General features: G+C 42.4%; 1 protein-coding gene across 1 annotated transcript; it reads left to right on the top strand.

Moving 5' to 3' along the window:
* Positions 1-2,596: 2,596 nt before the first annotated feature.
* On the top strand, positions 2,597-20,832 carry wnt2 (wingless-type MMTV integration site family member 2). The gene is made up of 5 exons (XM_034203171.1): positions 2,597-2,896; positions 4,250-4,467; positions 12,758-13,035; positions 13,278-13,542; positions 20,181-20,832. Exons 1-5 carry the CDS (start codon positions 2,814-2,816, stop codon positions 20,384-20,386), a joined length of 1,050 nt encoding a protein of 349 aa, XP_034059062.1. The 5' UTR covers positions 2,597-2,813; the 3' UTR covers positions 20,387-20,832.
* The last annotated feature ends 114 nt before the right edge of the window (positions 20,833-20,946 follow it).

Genomic DNA, 20,946 nt, shown 5'->3' on the forward strand with positions numbered 1-20,946 from the left:
TAGGGAGGCGCCCAGGTGGCATCCTAACTAGGTGCCCGAACCACCTCAACTGGCTCCTTTCGACGCGAAGGAGGAGCGGCTCAACTCCGAGCCCCTCCCTGATGACCGAACTTCTCACCTTATCCCTAAGGGAGACACCAGCCACCCTGCGGAGGTGTGGTAGAAATCTGGTAGAAATCCAATAAGCGCATTTCTAAAAATGTTGAACTAAAACTTCATTTTTGATCCAATTTGTTTAATCTAATTGCTTTGACATTGCTAAAAACTATAGTGGCCAAGTACAAATCATTAAAGACGCCACCCAAGATGTTCAGACTCAGTTGTGTCACCGTTTAGGAGTCCAGAAATTGAAACACAAGATGATGTTTTGTTTTGAAGATTTAGCTGGCTTTACTTCACATGTTGCATTTTTCACTAACAGTTTAAGGCTCTTTAATCCATTAACTGACGTGTTGGTGATGTTAAATTGACTTTCCCTTCCGGTTTCATGCAGAAATAATGAACAAATTACTCCGATTAAATTGGATTTCTAATACAAAACGTATTACAGCTGCTGCAACGTGAAGTCGTGTTCAATGGACTGAGAGCAGCAGAGAGCTAAATCTCCTTGTTGTTTTATGGCTTTTCTTCCACGGGGATCATGGGGGGGGGGGGGGGGGAATCCAATTTGCGCATTAATCTCATGTGTTCAGGGTCTCCAGATCAAAGATGGAGGAAATGCTGCGTGACAGTGGTGCGGAGACTTCAAAAAGCCCTCCAGAGATAATCCAATCGAAATGGACACGTCACCTTAAGGTGCTGCTTTGGGAGAATCAGCGCGTAATACTCCTCTGTCCTTTTTTTAAACCATCATTCCTGAGTTATTAGTTGGACGGGTTGAATGGCTGTCAAATAACAAATGCGTCATGCTTTAGGGATCAGAAGTATTTGGCACCTGCGCGTGAGTTGGTTTTGGCAATGGACTCTTTAAGTAAATCCGATGTTTTAGGTTTGAATGAGAAAACGATTATATAAGAGATTAGATAAATGAAGGATAGGATAAAACAAGATGAACCTTTATTAATCCCCGAGGGGAAATTCAGTTGTACAAAGCAGCAACAGGGTAAGCGTGAACAAACAGGACGGCAAAGATTCACACAGAATAATAAAATGAAAAAAAAGGGGCTCATATTGAAGTTAGGAAGCAGGATGTTCCCTCTGTCTAATTATTTATATCACTTGAATGTCACCTCCTGGAAACAAGTAGGTAAGTATCGTTCAGTAAAACCGACGTTTTAGGCCTTAATAAGCAAAACGAAATATATAAGAAGTGAGATACATGTGAGATAAACATGCTTTGGATTTAGCTAAATTCATTACGAGTGCAGTTTATAGTCTAATTATTCATTATATCACTAAATAAAAGGCGAAGTGACTTTGACTAAATTCGCTTTTTAGGCATTAATGAGCAAAAAAGTTACCAAATATTAAAGAAAAAAGATAAACAAGGGTCCATGAATAGTTTTAGGATGCAGGAAGTTAATAATGACTTTAGTTTGATGTGTTATTGTTCATAAATCACTCAATAAATGCCACTATTGTCCTGAAGTGCTGAAGAAAATAGGCAATGTCTGTAAATCAAGGCCTTAATGAGCAGAAAAGAGCCTTATTGAATGGCAACACGGTGTATTGAGGTGGCAGAAAGTTCTTTACGAGAACACTTTGGTCATCATACAATCACTTATGATTATAAATGGCACTATTGTGCCCAATAAGTCCTAAAAGATTTTAGGAAAGTAAATCCGAAGTTGCCCTGGTTGAGTAAAAACGTTACTAAGTAAATATATGATAAATTAAGACCATTTAATGCACACAAATTGTATAGGAGGCATGACGTTTAATATAAGTGTAGTTTGACGTCTAATTATTATAAGAACACCAAATAAATGGCACTATTCTGCCATGAAGTCGTGCGTAAAAGTGACATCACGAAACAAACTGTGGGTAAAAGTAATCGTTCGGTACAAACACCCGGTTAATCTCTATAACCAGCTCCATTCTGTCTCCTGAAACACTACCTGAGCTGCTTTGTGGGGTCTTCTGTCTTTCTTGTGACTGACTGAGTGTGCTGGATGATCTCCCCCCTGTCTCTTTCTCCCCCTCTCTGAACGCGTCGGAGCAGTTTGAGTGGAGTAAACGTTTCATCACGAAATAAACTGCGTAAAAGTCATATTTCGGTTCTAATACTCGGTCAATCTCTACAACCAGCTCCATGCTGTCTCCTGAAACGGTGTCTAAACTAGTTTGTGGGTTTTTTTTCTTCTTGTGACTGGATGATCTCTGCCCCCCCCCCTGTCTCTTTCTTCTATCTTTCGCCTTCTCTCTCTCTCTCCCCCCCCCCCCAGAGAGCCCATCCTCCTCGGGTCTGGACGCGGGCCAGCGCCTGTCTGCTGTCAAACCAGCCCGAACAGATACTCTCAGACATCTCGCTTCTTCACTTCATTCCTGAGACTCTGCCCACCCCCTGTGTAAAGCAATTTAAACCTGATAGCACATCATCATCATCATCATCATCATCATCATCATCAGCTTCCTCAGAAAATATTCGCTGGACTATTAAGACTCTCTCTCTGAGCTTCTCCCCCGTCAGAAGCGCTGCGCCACCGGGAACCATGGCGCATGTTTTTACGCACAAAGCTCCATCCAACAACTCTCCCGTGATCACATATTTGTAATCCATGTCTGATTTTGGAGATTCAGCGAGTTCTGTAATGAGTTTTCTCTTTCTTTTATCCGTGGAAATGCTCCGTCCAGATCCTTAAAGTGTGGTTAATATGAACTTATTGCCAAGTGGAATATGTTTTTATTTATCTGTAGCAATCGGCTGGCTGACGGCCGAGGTCGATGCGTCCTGGTGGTGAGTAGCATGTGCATTTCTTCTTCTTCTACTTCTTTATTTAAATGGTACTGCATTAGCCCACGCGCTGAATGCATGGCTTTCTGATTAACACGTTTTTACGCGATGCGCAAAATGGGCTCCAATCGGGTTGGACATTGTTTCAATTCATCTGTAGCCAGTGTGATGTGTGTGAAATGAGTGTTATTTAATGGTTTTTAATATGGATATACAAGTCTTCATTGCCTCAAACTGTTTTCTAACGACCTTGTATCCCTTTTTTTAATGAGAAATCAGCAGCGGATTTAATTACAAACTCCCTTCAGGGTTTCCAGAACTGCAGTTTTTTTAAATACTTGAATATTTGGACAGATTTGTTCCAGGATAAAGTCATTTGATATGATTGAATTTCTCTTTATTTGCTGTCTTTCACTCTCTCAAAGGATCTCTTTCCAGAGTCCTTGCTTCTCACAGCCTGGGATACTAGATCATTTATTTGAATTCCTCTTCTCTCTTAATTACTTCTTTGAGAGAAATCCCTGCAGCTGCAAGTCTTTCTTTCATCACCTTGTTCTGCAAGTACATGAGAGTGTGGACACGAGAAGACTCATTTCATTATCTCTTTCTCATCTATTCTATTTCTACAGTGCAGCGACCTGATGCTCCGGCATATACAGTCTGACATGACCTTTGTAGCTCTTGTCTGTTATCAGTATTTACTTGTGAACAGTGAGGTGCTCTGATTGCATGCATGCCAGGTTAACAGTAGGAGCACAGCAGCACATGTTCTGCTTTAACAGAATGTATGTAGGGTTTTATCTTGGCTTATTTTGATATGAAAAACATTAGCTGTCCTTTGTAGTATTTCCTGTAGTATTTTTGACTTTTTATTTTAATTATCCAGAATATTTTATATTATATTTGATATACTACTTTTCGTTTTATTTGTAATTGTTAATGATCTTTTTAAAGTATTTAAAGTATCCCATCTATCTATCTACTTGTCCGTCTCTCTCTCTATCTATCCATCAAATGAAGTTTTCTGCACACACACACACACACACACACACACACACACACACACACACACACTCACTTCCTCCTCTTTGACACATTTCCCTCCCTTGATGAATGGTTTCCCCCAGATGTTCACAGGTGTGTGTGTGTGTGTGTGTGTGTGTGTGTGTGTGTGTGTGTGTGTGTGTGTGTGTGTGTGTGTGTGTGTGTGTGTGTGTGTGTGTGTGTGTGTGTGTGTGTGTGTGTGTGTGTGTGTGTGTGTGTGTGTGTGTGTGTGTGTGTGTGTGTGTGTGTGTGTGTGTGTGTGTGTGTGTGTGTGTGTGTTCGTCTGGCTCCTCCTCCTCCTCCTCTCTTCAGGTACATGGGCACCCTGGGGTCTCAGGTGATGTGCGACAACATCCCCGGCCTGGTGAACCGGCAGAGGCAGCTGTGCCGGCAGAACCCCCGCGTGATGCAGGCCATCGGGGCCGGCATGAAGGACTGGATCTCTGAGTGCCAGCACCAGTTCAGAAACCACCGCTGGAACTGCACCGCCACGGCCAGGGAGCAGCTGTTCGGACGCCTGCTGCTGAGGAGTGAGTGGAGGCTTAGGGCTATCTTACTTCATACTAAGGAACGTCACTTTTTAAACTATTAGAGCAGCGGTTCCCAACCTTTTTCAACTCAGGGCCCACTTAAGAATAAAAAAAACGTTTCGCAGCCCACATTCAACCGTAAACAATACGGAGGCTAAATAAAGTTCTGATTGGTCGATTCAGAACATGTGACACGTTGTGAATTCAGTAGAACACACCACTGTCAAGGACTGGGATGACCGTTGCTAAGGAGGATCAAGAAAGAGAAATTAAAGGAGGTTCAAATCATAATGTTTTGCAAATTATTTGGCGACCCACTTGCAATCCGCGGCCCACAGGTTGGGAACCGCTGTATTAGAGGTTTTAACCTATGTTGTCCATTCAAACTTTGGTGCTGGTTTGGTTGAACTGTTTTAGGATTTATATTTGATAAATTATGACCCAATTCTACCTTCTTAGCGAACCTCATTATTGCAAATTGTTTTGGGAACTTTTGGGGCAAAATACTTGCTTTGTGGGGGGGGGGGGGGGGGGGGGGGGGGGTTGGTTGGTTATCTTACTTTATTCTAAGGAAAGTCACGTCTTAAAGGTCGCCTATTATACAGTTTTGCATCAATATATCACAGGTCTCAGATATATACAGAACCTGCCTCTGATTGGCTGAAACACCAAACAGATCATTGCAGCATTACCCATAATCCCCTCTGTTTCAGCCCTGTTTCCAAAGTGCTGATTCTCTGTCTGTGACTTTAGATGAAAATAAGGAGCCCCTCCCCACGCCCCTCTGAGAGAGGTTTGGTTACAAAGAACTCAATGGTGCTCTAGGAGGAGATTCAGGTGATAAGGGGGGGGGGGGGGTACCTTGGTTGCTGATTGGCTAATGGTTACTCAAGCCAACACATCGTTATGACATCAAGTGACCAAAATCTGATCAGCTCATTTTCAGACAGGTTTTTATAGAAATGGATCAAAAAGAGAGAGAATCTTTGTTCCTGAAACTTTCAGAGTCTCTTTCCACAGAGGGGGGGGGGGGGGGGGGGGACTCTAAGAATAGAAAGTGAGTTTTAGGGTTGTGTGCAACCGTATCTTCTGGCTTGTGTTCCCCGGTCATTGTGATCTGCAGGATGACGCGAACATGTTGCTTTAACTGAACGCTGACAAATCCAAACTATCTGTGGGTTTTCAAAGTGTTGATTTACGGCGACACTGAGACCCTCGCAGATATGCTTTTTTTTTTTTTTACAGAGGTTGGATCGCATTCCACACATCGTCTCACTTTACAATTTGACATTTATCACGTCTGACAGTCTGCTCTTCTGCAGCTAGGATGCTCCTCTGAACTGTGTGGTGGTTATAGTTGGACTTCTAGTGTGCAGATGTGGTGCTGGAAAGAAACGTCAATGTGCAAAAAAGTCATTCATCATAAAATACTGGAGGAAATATTTTGAAAACACTTTGAGGTTCCTGGTGTTTTGATGGTTCTTGGTTATTTGTATTTAATATCTCTGGATTTAAGAATTGTTGGACATATTGAAGCAATTTGACAATTTGAGCTCAGAGTTTCGGCACTTTTCTGGTCATTCTGGGCCATTTTCTGACATCCTACAGATGAAAATCCACAGTTTTCTTGCGTTAATGTCAATAACTAGTTGCAGGTTTGTATATTTCAGTATCAGTGGCATAGGGGGGGGGGGGGGGGGGGGGGGGCAGGCAAACCTTTTTTACTGACGTCAGTACACAGTCCCAACTATTGCGTGGGGTGCTACGGATACAGTAGCAATAAAGCCAGCGCTCACCGCACTGAGTATGACTTTTCCATGCCCGCCGTACACACACACTCATATGGAAGGGGCGGTCTCTCCCCCCAACAACAGTGCATTACATAACTGTAAAACTTATCATAACTGTGCACATCTTATACTTATTTGATAACTGCTATATCCCTTGGTTACTTGAACACGCTACAATATTATTAACCAGAATATTCATGTAAAAGATGCCATCTTCTGCATGTAGACATTTCGGTTCAAGTACGTCAGATGCCTTCACCACAACTGGCTACAACAACTGGCGCCATGCTCTTGTACGTGATAAGGGACTGGGAAGGCATGAATCAAGCAAAGAGCACATAGATCCATAGATCTCTTAATGTTGCTCTCAAAGTGCACCAGATTGATGCTTTTAATTTCAACATTTAAAAAAAAAATCTTCCCGGGGGAGCATGCCCCCGGACCCCCCTAGAGGAGGTGAGGACCCACCTAGAGGAGGTGAGGACCCACCTAGAGGAGGTGAGGACCCTCCTAGAGGAGGTGAGGTCCGCCCCCCTAGAGGGTGATAGGTCCATTCCCCACTTATAAAAATAGCACTTTACCCCTGCACCCTCTCTAATCTCAGATGCACCCTGAGTCATTTTGTTCTGGAACCGGGCCTGCACGTCACACACACACGTCACACACACACACGTCACACACACACACACGTCACACACACACACGTCACACACACACACACACGTCACACACACACATCACAACATGCGACTGCTCAAATATGAAATTATTTCAAACAAAACATGATATTATTCAGATTTGTATTGTAACAATCATTTTATTACATCTATTAAAATATTGATATACGAAATATTTGTATTGGAACAGTTTTAGACGTAGTAATGCTGTAAGATATTTTGCCCCCCCGCAAAATCCGCCTATGATCAGTGGTATCTTAATTTATACAAGAAAGCTGATATTTGTATCTGTTTGATTCAGTTTCATTATAATGATGTTAAAGCGGCCACAGTCACTGTTAGATCATTCAAGAAAATGTAGGAAGAGGTAAAGAAGATTTATTGAACTGTTCAGCAGCGTCGCAGTTCAATATATTTTGGCTATGTTTTGGGTTTATTGTAAAATAAGCGTGTGGCACAGGTCTCCTCTCCGGCAGTCATGAGTTATCAGCTCCGGGGATATCATATAAAGGATTATCGAGCATTAAGCATGAGAGCGCACTCATCTGTCTCAGCTGAAGTGAGTCCTGCAGGACGTCCAGAGGTGGGAAGTAGTGGAGTACAAATACTTTGTTACTGTACTTAAGTACATGTTTCTGGTATCAGTACTTTACTCCACTACTTTTTACTTTCTACTTCTTACATGTTGAACACAAATACCTGTACTTTCTACTTCTTACATGTTGAACCCAAATACCTGTACTTTCTACTTCTTACATGTTGAACTCAAATACCTGTACTTTCTACTTCTTACATGTTGAACACAAATACCTGTACTTTCTACTTCTTACATGTTGAACTCAAATACCTGTACTTTCTACTTCTTACATGTTGAACACAAACACCTGTACTTTCTACTTCTTACATTTTGAACCCAAATACCTGTACTTTCTACTTCTTACATGTTGAACACAAATACCTGTACTTTCTACTTCTTACATGTTGAACACAAATACCTGTACTTTCTACTTCTTACATTTTGAACCCAAATACCTGTACTTTCTACTTCTTACATGTTGAACACAAATACCTGTACTTTCTACTTCTTACATGTTGAACACAAATACCTGTACTTTCTACTTCTTACATTTTGAACCCAAATACCTGTACTTTCTACTTCTTACATGTTGAACACAAATACCTGTACTTTCTACTTCTTACATTTTGAACCCAAATACCTGTACTTTCTACTTCTTACATGTTGAACCCAAATACCTGTACTTTCTACTTCTTACATGTTGAACTCAAATACCTGTACTTTCTACTTCTTACATGTTGAACACAAATACCTGTACTTTCTACTTCTTACATGTTGAACACAACTACCTGTACTTTCTACTTCTTACATGTTGAACCCAAATACCTGTACTTTCTACTTCTTACATGTTGAACACAAATACCTGTACTTTCTACTTCTTACATGTTGAACACAAATACCTGTACTTTCTACTTCTTACATGTTGAACCCAAATACCTGTACTTTCTACTTCTTACATGTTGAACTCAAATACCTGTACTTTCTACTTCTTACATGTTGAACACAAACACCTGTACTTTCTACTTCTTACATTTTGAACCCAAATACCTGTACTTTCTACTTCTTACATGTTGAACACAAATACCTGTACTTTCTACTTCTTACATGTTGAACACAAATACCTGTACTTTCTACTTCTTACATGTTGAACACAAATACCTGTACTTTCTACTTCTTACATGTTGAACACAAATACCTGTACTTTCTACTTCTTACATGTTGAACTCAAATACCTGTACTTTCTACTTCTTACATGTTGAACACAAATACCTGTACTTTCTACTTCTTACATGTTGAACACAAATACCTGTACTTTCTACTTCTTACATTTTGAACCCAAATACCTGTACTTTCTACTTCTTACATGTTGAACTCAAATACCTGTACTTTCTACTTCTTACATGTTGAACACAAATACCTGTACTTTCTACTTCTTACATGTTGAACTCAAATACCTGTACTTTCTACTTCTTACATGTTGAACTCAAATACCTGTACTTTCTACTTCTTACATGTTGAACACAAATACCTGTACTTTCTACTTCTTACATGTTGAACCCAAATACCTGTACTTTCTACTTCTTACATGTTGAACACAAATACCTGTACTTTCTACTTCTTACATGTTGAACACAAATACCTGTACTTTCTACTTCTTACATGTTGAACTCAAATACCTGTACTTTCTACTTCTTACATGTTGAACTCAACACCTGTACTTTCTACTTATTACATGTTGAACACTAATACCTGTACTTTCTACTTCTTACATGTTGAACTCAAATACCTGTACTTTCTACTTCTTACATGTTGAACACAAATACCTGTACTTTCTACTTCTTACATGTTGAACACAAATACCTGTACTTTCTACTTCTTACATGTTGAACCCAAATACCTGTACTTTCTACTTCTTACATGTTGAACACAAATACCTGTACTTTCTACTTCTTACATGTTGAACACAAATACCTGTACTTTCTACTTCTTACATGTTGAACTCAAATACCTGTACTTTCTACTTCTTACATGTTGAACTCAAATACCTGTACTTTCTACTTCTTACATGTTGAACACAAATACCTGTACTTTCTACTTCTTACATGTTGAACACAAATACCTGTACTTTCTACTTCTTACATGTTGAACTCAAATACCTGTACTTTCTACTTCTTACATGTTGAACACAAATACCTGTACTTTCTACTTCTTACATGTTGAACTCAAATACCTGTACTTTCTACTTCTTACATGTTGAACCCAAATACCTGTACTTTCTACTTCTCACATGTTGAACACAAATACCTGTACTTTCTACTTCTTACATGTTGAACTCAAATACCTGTACTTTTCTACTTCTTACATGTTGAACTCAAATACCTGTACTTTCTACTTCTTACATGTTGAACTCAAATACCTGTACTTTCTACTTCTTACATGTTGAACCCAAATACCTGTACTTTCTACTTCTTACATGTTGAACCCAAATACCTGTACTTTCTACTTCTTACATGTTGAACACAAATACCTGTACTTTCTACTTCTTACATATTGAACTCAAAATACCTGTACTTTCTACTTCTTACATGTTGAACACAAATACCTGTACTTTCTACTTCTTACATGTTGAACACAAATACCTGTACTTTCTACTTCTTACATGTTGAACTCAAATACCTGTACTTTCTACTTCTTACATGTTGAACTCAAATACCTGTACTTTCTACTTCTTACATGTTGAACACAAATACCTGTACTTTCTACTTCTTACATGTTGAACACAAATACCTGTACTTTCTACTTCTTACATGTTGAACTCAAATACCTGTACTTTCTACTTCTTACATGTTGAACCCAAATACCTGTACTTTCTACTTCTCACATGTTGAACACAAATACCTGTACTTTCTACTTCTTACATGTTGAACTCAAATACCTGTACTTTCTACTTCTTACATGTTGAACTCAAATACCTGTACTTTCTACTTCTTACATGTTGAACACAAATACCTGTACTTTCTACTTCTTACATGTTGAACACAAATACCTGTACTTTCTACTTCTTACATGTTGAACTCAAATACCTGTACTTTCTACTTCTTACATGTTGAACCCAAATACCTGTACTTTCTACTTCTCACATGTTGAACACAAATACCTGTACTTTCTACTTCTTACATGTTGAACTCAAATACCTGTACTTTCTACTTCTTACATGTTGAACTCAAATACCTGTACTTTCTACTTCTTACATGTTGAACTCAAATACCTATACTTTCTACTTCTTACATGTTGAACTCAAATACCTGTACTTTCTACTTCTTACATGTTGAACTCAAATACCTGTACTTTCTACTTCTTACATGTTGAACCCAAATACCTGTACTTTCTACTTCTTACATGTTGAACCCAAATACCTGTACTTTCTACTTCTTACATGTTGAACACAAATACCTGTACTTTCTACTTCTTACATATTGAACTCAAATACCTGTACTTTCTACTTCTCACATGTTGAACACAAATACCTGTACTTTCTACTTCTTACATGTTGAACACAAATACCTGTACTTTCTACTTCTTACATATTGAACTCAAATACCTGTACTTTCTACTTCTTACATGTTGAACTCAAATACCTGTACTTTCTACTTCTTACATGTTGAACACAAATACTTGTACTTTCTACTTCTCTCATTTTCCAAACAGCTGGTTCCTTTAGTCTGAATGTGTGTTTGGTGGCGTGATCATTATTCTTTAGAGTCATTGCGTGCCTATTGATTTGAACACGATCCGTGTATCCATCATTTCCTGGTCTTCTCTAAAGAAGAGGGACCAATGAAAACGTTGTCATGTTGCCGTTGTTCAGCACGGAAACATTCATTAGCTAACAATGACATTATTGTTCTATTAATATAAAGGGAGGTCAGGTACTCTTTAAAACAGCTGCTAGCTATGGGTACTTTTTACTTAAGTACATTTCAAAGCCTCTTTACTTTGACTTGAGTAAAGAAGTTTAGTCAGTACTTCTACTTTTACCAGAGTATTTTCAAACATGAGTAAAGGATGTGTGTACTTTGGTCGTCTCTGAGGACGTGTCCTAACGAGTCCTGATCTCTTTTATTGCCGGTGGAGGGTGGGGACCCCTGATGTTCTTCTCCCATGCCCCCAGGTTTAACCCTCCGGAGGATCCTTCGACTTAGTCCGTTTCATGTGGGCGCCTCTAATCAGCCGTGTGGTATTCGGCCCTCCCTGGGGGGCCGGCCCGTCAGAAAGCTCCTGATTGTCAAAGTCAGCCGGCTAATTTCAAACAATTATACTGAAGCATTATCATCTAACCCCCCCCCCCCCCCCTCTCTGCCGTGTTCTCTCAGCGTTCTCCTCATTAACCTTGTTAGGCACGCTCAACTGAGACCTGTGTGTGTGTGTGTGTGTGTGTGTGTGTGTGTGTGTGTGTGTGTGTGTGTGTGTGTGTGTGTGTGTGTGTGTGTGTGTGTGTGTGTGTGTGTGTGTGTGTGTGTGTGTGTGTGTGTGTGTGTGTGTGTGTGTGTGTGTGTGTGTGTGTGTGTTGTGTGTGTGTGTGTGTGTGTGTGTGTGTGTGTGTGTGTGTGTGTGTGTGTGTGTCAATACAGATACTTCAAACCTGCTTTTTGAATATCTTACTTTGAGAAACATCATTTTCTACAAAAGCTTTTTTAGTTTTAACACAAGTTCTTGACATAAATAAAATATTCTATTAATACTTAATTAATTATTATTATTGGATCATTTGGATAGTTAAGCTTTGGACTCCTCTCCTCTGTCTACTAAAAAACCTGTCTCGAAATGCTGATCAGATTTTGGCCACTTTATGATGTCATAACGATGTGTTGTCTTGTGTAACCATTAGCCAATCACCAACCAAGGTAACCCCCCCCCCCCCCTTATCACCTGAATCTCCTCCTAGAGCACCATTGAGTTCTTTGTAACCAAGTCTCTCTCAGAGGGGCGTGGGGAGGGGCTCCTTATTTTCATCTAAAGTAACAGACAGAGAATCAGGGCTGAAACAGAGGGGATTATGGGTAATGCTGCAATGATCTGTTTGGTGTTTCAGCCAATCAGAGACAGGCTCTGTATATATCTGAGACCTATAATGTATTGATGACAAACAGAATAATAGGGGACCTTTAAGCTGAATCTAGAAAGACTGACCTTTTGTCCCACATTTGCTTCCTTGCTTTCTTGTTTCCTCCCCCCCCCCCCCTCAGGTAGTCGAGAGGTGGCCTTCATGTACGCCATCTCCTCAGCCGGGGTGGTCTACACGCTGGCTCGGGCCTGCTCTCAGGGGGACCTGGACTCCTGCTCCTGCGACCCCACCAAGACGGGCTCGTCCCGGGACTCCCGAGGGTCCTTCGACTGGGGGGGGTGCAGCGACCACGTGGAGCACGCCGTGCGCTTCAGCCAGGGCTTCGTGGACGCCAAGGAGAGGAAGCAGAGGGACGGGCGGGCGCTGATGAACCTGCACAACAACCGGGCCGGCAGGAAGGTACACGATTTGTTTCTACTTAAGATGTGTGTGTTCTGTTCTCATGTGTATGCCTTTCGGGACTCCACGTGGTCTGTGTTTATGTTGACCTTACATCTCTGCCTCCTGTTGTTATTGTATCCTTCATTGAATTGTCTGTAACTGTGCTGTTACCATTCTCTTGAAACATAGATGTGTGACCTCAATGCGACCTATCCTGGTTAAATAAAGGTAATAAATACACATGATACTCTCCTGTGTAGGCGGTGCGGCGCTTCATGTCTCTGGAGTGTAAATGTCACGGGGTCAGCGGCTCCTGCAGCGTTCGGACCTGCTGGCTGGCGATGGCCGACTTCAGGCTGACCGGAGATCACCTGAAGAAGAGGTACAGAGGCGCCGTGCAGGTGAACGTCAACCAGGACGGCACCGGCTTCACACACACACACACACACTTCAAGAGGCCCAGCAAGAACGACCTGGTGTACTTCGAGGACTCGCCGGACTACTGCGTACGAGACCACGAGTCAGGTACTCATCTGTACAGCAGGGGATCAGAATCCAAATGTCATTATGTTTTACAAAGAGGTGGGCATGTGGACGAGAGGCTATAACATAAGAAAGTATCAGACTTCTGAGAGAGAGAAATGCGTGTTTATGTAAGAGGACAGAGAGTTTAGGAAGGTGTGTGTGTGTGTGTGTGTGTGTGTGTGTGTGTGTGTGTGTGTGTGTGTGTGTGTGTGTGTGTGTGTGTGTGTGTGTGTGTGTGTGTGTGTGTGTGTGTGTGTGTGTGTGTGTGTGTGTGTGTGTGTGTGTGTGTGTGTGTGTGTGTGTGTGTGTGTGTGTGTGTGTGTGTGTGTGTGTGTGTGTGTGTGTGTGTGTGTGTGTGTGTGTGTGTGTGTGTGTGTGTGGCAGCAGATGATCCGTGGCGATCGGGTGTCGGCCGCTTTAAGAGCCATTACACACTCCTGCAGGCTGAAACCTTAGAGCGCCACAGATCACTATAAATCACCTCCACTGGACACACACACACACACACACACACACACACACACACACACACACACACACACACACACACACACACACACACACACACCTGAGGGCATATTTGGGGGGCAGGTTGGATCACACAACACTTTACAATACCATGGTTTACAGTGTGGTTTGTGTCGAAGGCAGACGCTTCTACAGAGCCCAACGTAGTATACTTTTAGTATTTCACATTTAATTTAATTTTAGAAAGACGGGACATCTCTGATCTCAGGGATAAGCGTTTACAAAGCAGGCTCCTTTAAGGACATTTAGCTCGTCCTGATATCTTTCACACGATGGTAGATTCAATCATGTGGTTAGCATTGGGAATAAGAGCTGCACGATATATCGTTTCAGTATCTAAGTTGCAATGTTAGCAAAAGTCTCATTGCAGGGTTTGACATTGAAAGCAACACGAACAGAGATACTCAGAGGAGCCACAACCGGAAAACCAGCAGGAACTAAAACTATTTGTTTGTAAGAAGAATCAATATTTAGCAAGAGTGTGCAAAAAAATGTTGGTAAGGGTTGAGAAAAAGGTCATTATTTGCTTTAAAATTCAAAGTGATTTTGTCAATACTGTTGACCGTTGGATTTACACAGGATGCAAGTCTCACGTTGCTCGCTTCAAAAGTAGAGAAAACGGAAGCTCCAGCCAATCAAATAATATGCCAGTAAAAGCACCAGCCAATCAAACCGCGTGCTTGTGTGTCCGGGGCGGGAGATGAATGTGATTGGTTGTTGGTCGAGCTTCAGAACGCACGCTGCCGTGTGGACGCTGCGTTCATTTCTCCTTTTACAAATCTGCTTGGAAATGCAGTTGGAAATGCAGGTTGCTAAGTGAACGATGCATTCATGTGCACATTGTGCCATGTTTTTGTTCACGCTGCCCTGTTTTTAATATTTATGTGATGGTGGAACACTTTGTTGAATGAAGGAGCTGCAGCGTTTGCACGTAGGCTGTATTTCACTCTGAAGGAAGTGTTGGATGTCTCAGCGAATCAAAGCTGGGATCTGTCTGTCACGGGACGGTGTCATGTACTCCGAGTTATCAGAAACCGTCATGGTGCCTTCAGGTGCTTTCAGGAGTGTTGTATGACCTCCAACAGTCAGTTAACTTTAACCTGCTGTTTCTGAAGCATGGCTTTCATTTAAAGTGGAGATAAGCTGTGAGAGCGTCGTCCAGTCGAAGAGTCTGGAAGTTCATTCTTGATCTTTGGGAGCTTCTGAGTCTCTGCTCCAGCTCCTGTTGTTATTAGATTTAAGTGAGCGTTCAGGTACAGACAGGAAGTATGAGTAGGACTAAAATAATGCTGTAAAGATGCCCTGCTTAAATCTAACCAGGCACATACAACTTACAAAGATAGGTGTCGTAAACCATTAGGGTTAGACACACACCCTAAAGTCAGGTCTATCTGCTGGAGAATCATTGAAGTTGTTTAATTTCTTATGGCCCGTCCACACAGCAGCGTTAAAAGAATCTTCCAACGCTTCTGCCCATTCACGCAGCGTCCACACGGCGGTGTGCGTTGAAGCTTGCCGGTGGGCGTGTCTGAAACTCGACCAACAACCAATCACATGAATCCCCCGCCCCGGACACACAAGCACGCGGTTTGATTGGCTAGAGCTTGTACTGGCATATGATTTGATTGGCTGACGCTTCCGCCGAAGCTTCAAAAGTTGAACATTGCTCAACTTTTGAAGCGAGCAAAGCGAAGCAACGCTCCCACAATGCAGTTCGGCAAAGTGTGACGTCACCCCATTCAAAGTGAATGGGCAGAAGCGTTGAAGCTTCAACGCACATCACCGTGTGGACGGGCCGTCACTTTGAATGGGGTGACGTCACTTTGCCACACTTTTCGCCGAACTGCATTGTGGGAAGCAAAGCGGAGATTTCCAGGCATTATGCTTCAAAAGTTGAGCAATGTTCAACCTTTGAAGCTGACGTGGAAGCGTCAGCCAATCAAATCCCGTTTATGCAAATTGACAGTACAAGCGCTAGCCAATCAAACTGCGTGCAAGCTGGGAGAGACATACTATATGGAGAGTTCATTTTCTATATTCCTAACGAAATGGAGGAGAAATTAGTTATTGCGGTGGCAAATCACCCGGTTCTTTATGACCAGTCCCTACTAACCAGGCATGGAGGGAGGTGGCAGAGAGAGTGGGTGAAACTGGTAGGTTTTCGCTGTTTGGGGATTTTATATCCAGTTTACTTCGTTTTAACATTGCTAGCAAGCAGGGGGGCGGGAGATTCATGTGATTGGTCGCGTTGCTCGCAAAAAATCCCCAAGCTTCAGATACGCCCACCTCCAAGATTTTTTTAACGCTGCTGTGTGGACTCTAATGTAAAGGGCTAGACGATTACTTTCCATATCAATGAATCTGTTGATCGTTTTCTCGATATCAAAGAAGAAGCCGGAGATTTGAGTCTGATTCAGCTTTTTCTGCCATTTTTGCATGAAGAAATACTTTAACGGTTTATCGTTTATCAAACTAGTTGGCTGTTGTGTTTTTGGGTGTAACCTAGTGGATCTGGAGGAGAACATGGATTTGAAAATGAATCAGTAACTTCAACATTCCCTGGATCCAGTTTTTTTCAAAATCTAGATTTTTTTGTTTTTCTGTGTTAAAACAATTTCATTATCTTTTATTTTAGAGACTCTTGATTGTGCTTTTTGGGTTAACCCTTTCCTGTAGTTTGTTATATAGGTTTGTGTGCACGTAAATGGTCTGCAAATCCCAATGTTCGGGACCATAATGACATCACTATGTAACACTTGTGCCCCTATTGGCTAGCGCTCCAACACATTGTACGTGATAGGCTAAGGGGCGGGACATCTCTAAGCGGTTGAGCGATCACAACAGAGCCGGCCAGCTAACCAATCAGAGCAGACTGGGCTCTGGTTTCAGACAGAGGGTGAAAAGAGGTGCTGCAGCACATTAAAGCATGGAGACATGTAGAGACACTACATACTGATATACACCTGAACATCAGCAGGAGAGGACTCTTTAAAGTAGAGACACTACATACTGATATACACCTGAACATCAGCAGGAGAGGACTCTTTAAAGTAGAGACACTACATACTGATATACACCTGAACATCAGCAGGAGAGGACTCTTTAAAGTAGAGACACTACATACTGATATACACCTGAACATCAGCAGGAGAGGACTCTTTAAAGTAGAGACACTACATACTGAGATACACCTGAACATCAGCAGGAGAGGACTCTTTAAAGTAGAGACACTATATACTGATGTACACCTGAACATCAGCAGGGAGAGGACTCTTTAAAGTAGAGACACTACATACTGATATACACCTGAACATCAGCAGGAGAGGACTCTTTAAAGTAGAGACACTACATACTGATATACACCTGAACATCAGCAGGAGAGGACTCTTTAAAGTAGAGACACTACATACTGATATACACCCGAACATCAGCAGGAGAGGACTCTTTAAAGTAGAGACACTACATACTGATATACACCTGAACATCAGCAGGAGAGGACTCTTTAAAGTAGAGACACTACATACTGATATACACCTGAACATCAGCAGGAGAGGACTCTTTAAAGTAGAGACACTACATACTGATATACACCTGAACATCAGCAGGAGAGGACTCTTTAAAGTAGAGACACTACACACTGAGATACACCTGAACATCAGCAGGAGAGGACTCTTTAAAGTAGAGACACTACATACTGATATACACCTGAACATCAGCAGGAGAGAACTCTTTAAAGTAGAGACACTACATACTGATATACACCTGATCATCAGCAGGAGAGGACTCTTTAAAGTAGAGACACTACATACTGATATACACCTGAACATCAGCAGGAGAGGACTCTTTAAAGTAGAGACACTACATACTGATATACACCTGAACATCAGCAGGAGAGGACTCTTTAAAGTAGAGACACTACATACTGATATACACCTGAACATCAGCAGGAGAGGACTCTTTAAAGTAGAGACACTACATACTGATATACACCTGAACATCAGCAGGAGAGGACTCTTTAAAGTAGAGACACTACATACTGATATACACCTGAACATCAGCAGGAGAGGACTCTTTAAAGTAGAGACACTACATACTGATATACACCTGAACATCAGCAGGAGAGGACTCTTTAAAGTAGAGACACTACATACTGATATACACATGAACATCAGCAGGAGAGGACTCTTTAAAGTAGAGACACTACATACTGAGATACACCTGAACATCAGCAGGAGAGGACTCTTTAAAGTAGAGACACTACATACTGATATACACCTGAACATCAGCAGGAGAGGACTCTTTAAAGTAGAGACACTACATACTGATATACACCTGAACATCAGCAGGAGAGGACTCTTTAAAGTAGAGACACTACATACTGATATACACCTGAACATCATCAGGAGAGGACTCTTTAAAGTAGAGACACTACATACTGATATACACCTGAACATCATCAGGAGAGGACTCTTTAAAGTAGAGACACTACATACTGATATACACCTGAACATCATCAGGAGAGGACTCTTTAAAGTAGAGACACTACATACTGATATACACCTGAACATCAGCAGGAGAGGACTCTTTAAAGTAGAGACACTACATACTGATATACACCTGAACATCATCAGGTATTGCGATTTAGCATTTGAAAATGTATTTCAGTTGTATGTGAACATACTGTTGTAGGCGGTGTGCAGGTGTGTGTGGGTGTTACTGTCAGACTGCAGCAGCACAAGTGTTATTGAACGTGTGTGTGTGTGTGTGTGTGTGTGTGTGTGTGTGTGTTCAGCTCCTCCTGTATAAATAACGTTTTTGCTTCTGCTTCAAGTACCATCTCGAACACTGTTCTGGAATTTGCTCGTGTTTACATTATGCCTCGCTGTGAGATGTGTGTGTGTGTGTACTATCTCTGCAGCCTTCACCAGGTAATATATCTGGGCATGATCCGCCCCTCTCCTCCTCCTGTCTCCTGTGATTGGCCGCCCTGCTCCATGACATCACGGCGCTGTGCTGCGTCTGCTTATTGAATTAAGATGAGGGGGTGCAGAGAGATGAGTTAAACACCTGAGCCTCGCCTCGCCGGGGGAATTTATTTCACACTTTAGAGGGGCCGTCTCACTATCTGTGTGTGTGTGTGAGTGTGTGTGTGGGTGTGTGTTTGAGAGAGTGGGTGTGTGTGTGTGTGCGTGTGTGTCTGTGAGAATAGATCAAGTCTGTGTTATTCAGAATGATTGAGGGAGAGTTTGCATGTCTTTGAGGTGTGTGTGTGTGTGTGTGTGTGTGTGTGTCCAGTGAAATGAACAGCTGATGAAGAGTGTGAGTGCAGACTGACGGCCCCTATCATCAATCTCTCATCTGTCCTCCGTCCAGCATTCATCATCTTACACACACACACACACACACACACACACACACACACACACACACACACACACACACACACACACACACACACACACAACACACACACACCCACACACACACACACACACACACACACACACACACACACACCACACACACACACACACACCACACACACACACACACACACACACACACACACACACACACACACACACACACACACACACACACACACACACACACACACACACACACACACACACACACACACACACACACACACACACACACACACACACACACACACACACACACACACACACACACACACACACACACACACACACACACACACACACACACACACACACACACACACACACACACACACACACACACACTATACTGCATTCCCATTGGCTCTTATCAACCAATTAAATGTGTGTGTGTGTGAGGCTTTCACTATTACATCTCATTTTGGAAGTAAAACCACTGAAATGTGTTTTTTTACATTCAGTGAATAAATCTGATTTGTGTTCAGTGGAGACGAGCAGAGGGAAATTAACTTTACATTAAAACATTATGGACTCTGACTCTGACACACAGACACGGACTCTGACTCTCACTCGGACACACAGACACGGACTCTGACTCTCACTCGGACACACAGACTCAGTCTCGGACACTGACTCGGTCTCGGACTCTCACTCTCTTTTTAAAATCTCTCCCTCTCTCCCCAGGCTGGATGGGTACGGGGGGGCGTCAGTGTAACCGGACGTCCCGTGGAGCAGACGGCTGCGAGGTGCTGTGCTGCGGCCGCGGATACGACACGTCGAGGGTCAGCCGCACCACGCAGTGCGAGTGCAAGTTCCACTGGTGCTGCGACGTCATCTGTAGAGACTGTGAAGAGACCATCGACCTGAACACCTGCAAGGGACACACGTGACCCGCTGAACTCTCATTGGTCCAGAGGAAACACCTGCAAGGGACACACGTGACCCGCTGAACTCTCATTGGTCCAGAGGAAACACCTGCAAGGGACACACGTGACCCGCTGAACTCTCATTGGTCCAGAGGAAACACCTGCAAGGGACACACGTGACCCGCTGAACTCTCATTGGTCCAGAGGAAACACCTGCAAGGGACACACATTTGACCTGCTGAACTCTGATTGGTCCAGAGAGGAAAATACCTGCAAGGAACACATTTGACCCGCTGAACTCTGATTGGTCCAGAGGAAACACCTGCAAGGGACCAGGAAACACTCTTTAATCCATAAGAAACACACCAAACTGATCCAGAGGGAACACTGTGGAAAAACACTGATCCTGTCCAAGGGTGCAGGAGAGAGAGAGACACACACACACCCTTGTAGACACATATGTAACTCCACACACACACACACACACACACACACACACACACACACACACACACACACACACACACACACACACCTACTTACATATTGGGAGTCAAATCAGCAGTCTGACTCAGAACTTCTGT

The sequence above is a fragment of the Gymnodraco acuticeps genome, unplaced genomic scaffold (assembly GCF_902827175.1).
Source record: "Gymnodraco acuticeps unplaced genomic scaffold, fGymAcu1.1, whole genome shotgun sequence".
Lineage (NCBI taxonomy): Eukaryota > Metazoa > Chordata > Actinopteri > Perciformes > Bathydraconidae > Gymnodraco > Gymnodraco acuticeps.